The 8,173-nt window shown below is 61.2% G+C and overlaps 1 protein-coding gene across 3 annotated transcripts in view; it reads left to right on the forward strand.

The window, feature by feature from the left end:
* Positions 1 to 7,905, forward strand: part of CBS (cystathionine beta-synthase) — a 22,595-nt gene extending 14,690 nt beyond the window's left edge. The window contains exons 12-17 of one of the 3 annotated variants that reach the window (XM_021679149.1): positions 736 to 813; positions 981 to 1,115; positions 1,369 to 1,477; positions 5,084 to 5,168; positions 5,604 to 5,645; positions 7,131 to 7,905. In XM_021679149.1, the coding sequence (XP_021534824.1) occupies positions 736 to 813; positions 981 to 1,115; positions 1,369 to 1,477; positions 5,084 to 5,168; positions 5,604 to 5,645; positions 7,131 to 7,270 (589 nt within the window). In that variant the 3' untranslated portion in view covers positions 7,271 to 7,905. Of the gene's footprint in view, positions 1 to 735; positions 814 to 980; positions 1,116 to 1,368; positions 1,478 to 5,083; positions 5,169 to 5,540; positions 5,553 to 5,603; positions 5,646 to 7,130 lie in introns of those variants that run through there. The other 2 variants (XM_021679150.2, XM_021679151.1) reach the window with 2 other exon arrangements.
* Positions 7,906 to 8,173: the final 268 nt, after the last annotated feature.

An 8,173-nucleotide genomic window follows, 5' to 3' on the forward strand; every position in this document is an offset into this window, starting at 1 on the left:
GGGTGAGGTGTGAGAGGAGGGGTGGGTGTGAGGTGAGGTGTGTGAGGTGTGGGGTGGGTGTGAGAGGTGAGTGTGAGGGGTGGGTGGGTGTGAGAGGTGAAGGTGTGTGAGGGGTGGGGTGGGTGTGAGGTGAGGTGGGTGAGGGGTGGGGTGGGCTTGTGAGGGGCGAGGTAGGTCTGAGCAGTGGCGTAGGTGTGAGTCTCGGAGATGGTCGGTTGAGGGATGGAGCAGGTCGTCTCACACAGTGTCCTGGTCGCCTGCTGGCGGGTCAGGGACTCCCCCTGTGGGCACTCATGCTGCCTGGTTAGGGCCGGTCCTGGGCCGGCAGCCCCGTGGCGGGGCCAGTGTCCTTCACCCTCAGGAGGGTCGTGTTCCCTTTGTGGCTGTCCCCGAGTGTCAGGAGGGGGGTGGGGAAGAGGTGGCCCCGGGAGCCGCGAGGGGCCGCTGGCTCAGGTCTGGGGACAGAACCTGCTGTGCCCTGCGCTCCTTCAGACACAGACGCCGGTCGCTGCTTGGCCGGGTGCCCGCGTTAGGTCCTTGCCGGGGTCTCCCAGGTCTGCCTGTGGGCCTGGCCCCCTCGCCCTGCAGCCTCAGCCACGGGGGGTCTCTGCTGGACCATGGCATCCGGCGAGGGGTGCTGGGCTTTCTCTGAGAGCCCACCGTGTCCCCCTCCCTGTGGGCAGAGGGGTGGTGAGACCCTCCGTCCGGACCCCGGTGACTTGATGACACCTACAGGTCCAAGTTCCTGAGTGACAAGTGGATGCTGCAGAAGGGCTTCCTGAAGGAGGAGGACTTCACGGTGACCAAGCCGTGGTGAGGACCACCCTCTGAAGTGCCCCGTGTGGCCGCAGGGCACCTTGCTCCGGCCCACGGCTGCCCGGCCGTCCCCGCGGTCTCCCGGTGTGATGACCCTCACAGTGGCGGGATCTGTCCCCGCCTCCCGCCTCCCAGTTCACGGCCCGCCCTGCTCCCTCCCTCAGGTGGTGGCACCTCAGAGTGCAGGAGCTGAGCCTGTCGGCTCCGCTCACCGTGCTGCCCACGGTCACCTGCGAGCACACCATCGAGATCCTGCGTGAGAAGGGCTTCGACCAGGTGCCCGTGGTCGACGAGTCAGGGTCAGTGTCCGCCGCCCCGGTGCAGGGCTTGGCCCCGACACGGGTCAGAACGGAAGCATCCAGGGGACCCACTGGTTTGCAGAGTCCCTGCCACCCGGAGGCCCTGCACGTACTGGTTGAATTCTAAGAGGATTTGCCCACTTGGCCGAAGGGCACCCTCTGACGCTGAGGGCGCCCGTGGGCATATTCTGCCCTGAGGTGGGGAGGGGAGGGGTGCCCACTCTGACCCCTGACCCTGTCCCCCGCTTCCCAGGGTGATCCTGGGGATGGTGACCCTGGGGAACATGCTGTCATCCCTGCTCGCTGGGAAGCTTCAGCCATCAGACCAAGTTCGGAAAGTCCTCTACAAGCAGTTCAAGCAGGTACGGGCGCCGCTGAGCGCAGGTGTGCACAGTGTGGCCACCCGGGGTCCGGAGCAAGCGGGCCTCTGCCAGCATGACCGTTCCCGTACCGCGGGACCCACGCCTTTCCTGGGCACGCTCGTGAGGAGTATCTGGCAGGCCCAGTTACCTAGTGAGAACTAGAACATTCTGGGAGACGTTCGGGGCTGGTGGGACCCCGCGGCGGCCTGAGACCGCGACGGCCCCTCAACAGGCGGGGCAGAGCGAGCTGCTGTCCGAGGCCCCGAGGCCGCAGAGTGGGGCGTCCCCTCTCCCTGGGCCCCCCCGCGCTGTTGCTCGCGCACTCTGGCCTCCACCTGGCGGCGAGGGGGAAGGTGGGCTCTGGGCTGTGCCGCTCGGGAGAGGCCAGGGGCTCAGGGATGAATGTGCAGCGCCTCCCCCCTCGCCACAACCTCGAGGATTTCTTCCATTTCCACCGCCTTGCTCGGGCCCTGCAGAGCCCCTCTCCCACCGAGCCACCCCCCCCCCCCCGCCCCTCCGAGTCCCCCCGCCCTGCTTCCTCCGGCCATGAGCACCCCCCCGCCCCCACACGGCGGTCGTTCCTGGGGCCTTCCCGGCTCGCCCCTCCCGCGGGCCTCTGCTCAAACGGCCCTCCTCGCCCCCCCAGTCCCTGGCACACGGGTGTGCTTCCCGGGCGAGAGCTCCGGGGGCCTGCCCGGCCCCCGTGTCACCCGTGAGGGGCTGGCCAGCCCGGCTGAGCGCTGGCGAGCTGTCCACGGGCCCCGTTGCCACCAGCTGTTGTTTCTTCGCTCCCGTCCCTAAGAGGTGTAACGGCCTCGCACGTCCCGTTTCACGGTGTGACGTGACCCCATCCGCAGTCACCCCGAAGGCTTCCCGCACTCCTCCCTGACCCCCAGCACTGCGGAGGCCCTGCACTTCCTGTGCCCGCAGGTGGCGCGTGTGCCTCCGACTCACGCATACACACACCGTGCGTGTCACGACGTGTCCGGCGGCTTTCCCACCACATCCGGTTTTGCCATCCGTCCGCAGTGGGCCGTGCACCCCGTCTGTCCCCCTCCCGCTCCATCGCATCTCGGGCCTTTTGGGGTTGATTCTGTGGGCGCCTGGCCCTTCCCTCGGGGAGTGGCTGCACCCGCGCCGTGGCCTTCCGTGGACCTTCCGTGGGCCGGCGTGGCTCCTCTGGGGGGGTCTCTGCTCTGATGGTGCTTCGGTTTTGTGTGTGTGTCTTCAGCTGGCGGAGCCTGAGGGTGGACAGGCAGAGCTGGGGGCCGCCCCCTGCCGCACAGCTCTCTTTTGTTCCCTCCCTCAGAGGCCAGGTCTGACCTCCCGGCACGCCTTTCCTTTCAGAGCATGGCCAAGGCCCGGGCCGGCCCCTGCTGGCTCTCCTGCTTTCAGGACTCTCAGGGCCTCCGTGTGGGGACTTCAGTGTCCTGCCACCGAGATGCTGGGCAGGGCCAGCAGGAGCAAAACATGAAGGGGACCCAGTGTGCCTGCTCCGCTCCGCCCTGGGCGCCAAGGGGCTGGTGTGGATGGAGGCAGGAGGTCTTCCTTCACCAGGCGTCCGAGGCTTCCACGGACCACATCCTGTCTTGCGAACGCAGGGGCCACAGGGTAAAGCCTGGGTGGGACCCGTCTCCCGGGCATACGGCCCTGCCCTGTGCTGGCCTTCCCCGCTGCCCCAGCCGCCGGGCTCTTCCTGACCCCTGTGGTCTTTCTGGCCACATCCAGCATCTGAGCCGCCGAGTGCGCGTTCAGGGCACTGCCATGTGCGGTTCAGCCCACACCCGGTGTGGCTACGGCGTAGGGTACCACTGACCCTCTCCACCCGGCCCCGTGAGCACGTGTCTTCTCACGGGGAGATCGCCCCCCTTACCGAAGCCAAATAGGAAGGGCACCCGGCTAGGCTCTGGTGGGGCTAACTGGGCTTTGGAAGTCACCTTGGGGTTTGTCCAGCTCGCATCTGATGAGGAGCCCCAGGGAACTGAAGGCCGTGGAGGCCATGGGGACAGAGGACTCTCCAGGTCCATAAAGGACTTTTCTGGGATGGTAAACAGGCGACCTAAGAGCATGGTTAACACCAAGTGACCCTTGGGGCTGGGCTGCGGGCACCCCGTCTGTAACTCCCCTTCTGAGAACCTTGTGGTGTGACCAGGTGGAAAGAAGATCCCACCACAGAGCCCCAGGCCGTGGGCCTTGGGCCTCCAGCCTCGCGGGGGTGGGCTCACTCTGCTTTCCGGATCAGTCATCCCCCTCGCGGTGCTCACCTCTCCCTCTGGGCCATTTAAAACTGGAAAGATCTTTCAGAGGGAATTATGGCCTCAAATGAGTTCAACTGGTAGAGCGGTTGCCTTCGATCATGTGAACGTCATCTTCCAGGGAGGGGATGGTGTCTGTCTGTGGAGTGCTAGGGACAGACAAGTTTGACGACGCACCCCCCACCCCCCCGCCCCGAGGGCCAGGGAGGCCGAATCCATGGAACAGCCTCCTCACACTGACTTCTAAACGAATGTAAAGACTAAGGCCATTTAGGCCTTTCATTGATAGCAAACATCTTCCATCTGGACATGTGGTCACTGTGACTTCCCAGCTCCCAGGCGGTTGGGCTGAGAAACCCCATTTCAGGTGTTTCCTGAGGTGTGAGCTGGGTGTTGGCCATGTGGGGTAAGAGGGTCCGGGCAGCCCTTCCCAAGGGGGTGGGCCCACCTAGACCTGGATGCTGGGTCAGCTGATGGTGAACTACGGACCGAGCAGAGTGATGGGCCTGGAGACAGGGGCCACCGTGGGCTGGCCTTGTCCCCACCCCCCCCCCCCCCCCCCAGTGAGGACCAGGGTGTCCGTGCCATGGCTGGTTTCCAATCCCCCCGTCCTGATTTTTCTTCCTGGATCTTCTGTCCATTTGGTATTCCCCAAATTCCCTTTTCCCATTGTGTCAGAAACACGCTTCCCATGAAGCTGCGTGTAGGCGAGTCTACTCCTATTTATCTTTGAAAGGCGGACGGACCGAGCGTCTTTTTTTTCTTACTGTAAGTTCTCATGACCTGTCCTGAGCAGGTGGTACCGAGCGAGTTCCCACATTCTTCCCTTCTCCACATGGTTTCCTGAGTCTTGTGTTGATGTCAGTTTGTTGCGATGGTGACCAGCAGTCCATTGTTACTAAGTAAAGGACTAGTTGAGGTGGGGGTTCCATCTGTCTTCTACAGGCCAACGGGTTGTGACAAATGCATCCAGTGCAGTGTCCCACAGAATAATACTGTGCGTAACCCCCCCCCCACTCCACCTCTTTGTCCTTGATCTTTTTATTATTTTGCCTTTTCTAGAACGTCCAGACTGAACTGGGATCAGACCATGGGAAGCTCTTTTAACAGGCTCTCTCATGTAATGATTTGTACAGAATGTCCTGTGTCTTTTCAGGGACCGATGGCTCATCTTAGTGTCTTACGTACATTGTGTTGCCCTCTGCATCCTGTGTTCAGTTTCTGATTCAGCCAAAGGCTACGGGGGTACCTTCTGGAGCAGTGGCCACAGGAGCACCAGTCCTCAGGCTCTGGCCAGGTTGAAACCCGGCTGGGCCGCCCCCGTGGGCACTAACCACCGCTTCTCTTTCAGATCCACCTGACGGACCCACTGGGCAAGCTCTCGCACATCTTGGAGACGGACCACTTCGCCCTGGTGGTCCACGAGCAGATCCAGTGTGAGTAGGGCCCACTGCAGGCCTGGCTGGCTTGGGGCCGGGGAGCGGGAGCCCTGCAGGCCGCTGGCTGCCAAGGCCCAGCCCCAGGTTCCGTGCACCTTCCTGCCATGAGCTGTGTGGGGCAGGGAGGCCCTCGTCCCTCAAGCATCTGGGGAGTCGGTGGTGCTGACCTTAAGCCCCCACCGGCCTTGGACTGTGGATCCGAGGGACCCCTCTGCCTGGGTGCCCACTGCCGGGGAGGCCATGGGGCTTTCGAACTGCCACGTACACAGCCACTTTCAGGCCAGGGGACGCCGGTCCAGTCCCGGGGAGGAGGCGGCCTGGGGAAATGAGAATTGGGAGGGGCCTGAAATCTGCCCACCCTCCTGACAGAGAGCTGGTCTTGGTGCCTGGGCAGTCCCGAGTCTAACCCCTCTCCCGTCCTTGGCTCCACAGCATGGGACCTGGCCTTATCGGGCATGGTGGGGGGGCCTGCAGGTATGTACGCCCTGCCCCCCCCCCCCAGAAACGGCTCTGCGGTTAGAATCGCAGCCTCCGAGGCCAAAGGAGGGTGTCCAGGGTCCTGGACCCCCAAGCTTGAGTGGGAGGGTTCTTCCTCCTAGTCTCACGTTTACTCGTATTTGAGCATCTACCAAAAAAAAGAGAAAAGAAAAAGATAAGGAGCTCCAAGTTCAGGGTCCAGGAATAAAGTTTTCTCGAGTCACACTCGGTAGCACTTCTGCTGTATTGGCAGAACCGAGTGGTCTAACGGACCGTGTGGCCCTTTACAGAAAGTCTGCACGCCTTGGCTCTGGACGAGTTTCTCCTGGAGGGGTGTGTAGGGCAGGTTACAGAGGCGGCTACAGACCACCTTCTCCTGCAGGGGTGCGTGCACAGAGGCAGCCCTGGACAGGCTTCTCCAAAGCTGCCCCTTTGCCTGTACATCCCTGCAATGCGCGGGGCTGATCCCTTCTGGGTTCTCCTTGTATTTTCCTGAGGTGCCCTGAGTAGGCCAGCTGGGTGCCCGCCCCCCCATGCCTTCCCCACCCCCACCCTCTGTGACCTCTGCCCTCCAAGGCGGGAGGGACAGCCGGCCACGGGAGTGGTGCTGGGGAAAGAGATGGGACCTGGGCCTTTCCCTCCCGCTCCTCTTCTCTGCGGGCCGTCCGTGTGTTGGTCATGGTTCTCCAGGGAAACCAGGAGGATGAGTGGACGTCCGGAGAGAGATTCAGTATCCAGAATTGGCTCACGTGACTAGATCGGCAGGTCCCAGGAGCTGCAGGCTGAGCGGACAGGCTCAAGACTCGAGAAGAGTCAGTGTTTCAGTTTGAGTCCAAAGACAGCAACGATTTTCTATTACTCAGGGAGCATCAGCCTTTTTGTTCTGTTCAGGCCTTTGGCTGATTAGGCGCGGCTCGCCAGGCCAGGGAGGGCCGTCTGCTTTACTCAGTGCACCCGATCAAATATCTGGTCTCAGCCAGGCAGCCAGAATAATGTTTGACCAAGTATTTGCACACCCCGTGACTTAGTGAAGCAGACACATAAAATTAACCATCCCCAAAACTCTGTCCGCCCACTGGGGGCACAGGATGGCAGCCACCGCGAGAGAAGCATGGGTCTGAAGACAGGCCAGAGCTATGAGCTGCTGTAGTTCATGGCTGTGGGCAATGTTGGAACTTCATGCCCAAACTCGAGCGCAGGCACCAAGGGGGACCCACAGATGGGTTGAGTAGTGAGACTGGGGCATCTGGCCCGGCAGACCTGGCGTGGAGAAGCCCGGACCCTACTCTGCAGCTTCGCCCAGACGGCTCGTGTCAGATGGCCGTTGCTGTGGGGCGGCCCGGGTGCTGCTGGGGAGACCCTCGGGCGGCTTCAGGGCGGGGCCTCGGGAGCTCAGCCGCCAGCAGGGCCTGGGTGTGGGCAGGGCGGCCTCTCATCGCATGCACACACAGGACCCTTTACACCTACTGCCTTGTTCCTCAGACCACAGCAATGGCAAGTCCAGTAAGAGGCAGATGGTGTTCGGGGTCGTCACTGCCATCGACTTGCTGAACTTCGTGGCTGCTCGCGAGCGAGAGCAGAAGACCAAGTCAGGACCTGCCGGGGCCACGGCACAGCTCTGACGGCCCCCACGCCACTGGCTGGTGTCCGTCCTCTCTTGCTTTTGTCTGAGCATGCAAATGTGACTTTCAGCTGCCTGACGCTGGGCACTGCTCTAACATGATGGGTAGCAAGGACAGGTGCAGGATGCTTAGCCCGGGGCCAGCAGGAATGTTCGTTTTCCCTTTATTAGCACCTGGCTACCTAAATGAATCTATTTATGGTTTATTAGAGTAGATGTGTTTTTCTTTAACTTTCTTCTAAAATGTTTCAACGCAAGAATCTTATTAAATAGAACTCAGCCAGGTGGAGGAACCCATGTGAGGATAGGAGCAGGGTGGGTAAAAGCAGCTGCAGGTGCCTTTTCTGGGGAAGAATCCAGAATGGGGAGCAGCAGAAAGGGGCTGGGGAAGCGTGGGTCAGTGTCTGCTTGGGGCTGGGTCGGTCAGAGCAACTCGAATGTTTGGGGTTTTTTGATTGAGGTGAAATTCCCATAACCTTAAATCAACAGTTTAAAAATGTGATGTTCTCGGTGTCATGTAGCCAGATCCCAGTGCACGTCATCACCTCCCCTCCCTCTCCTGGCCACCGCCAATCTGCTTTGTGTCTGCGTGGGTGTATCTGTTTGGGATCCATCATATAAACGGAATGCTACAGTCTGGCCTTCTGTGTCTGGCTTATTTCACTCAGCACGATGTTTCTGGAGTTCGCCCACACTGTAGCAAGGGTCGGTTCTTCACTCGTTTTATGGCTGAATAATGTTCCGTTGTGTGGATGGATGTTGTGTTTATCCCTTCATCCACAATGGACGGACATTTGGGTCGTTTCTGCCTCTCACCTGTTAGGAACTGTGCTGCCATGAACCTTTGTGTATAAGTGTTTGAAGATCTGTTTTGAATTCTTTTGGTTCTATACCCGGGCCTGAA

This window comes from Neomonachus schauinslandi, chromosome 1 (assembly GCF_002201575.2).
Source record: "Neomonachus schauinslandi chromosome 1, ASM220157v2, whole genome shotgun sequence".
NCBI lineage: Eukaryota > Metazoa > Chordata > Mammalia > Carnivora > Phocidae > Neomonachus > Neomonachus schauinslandi.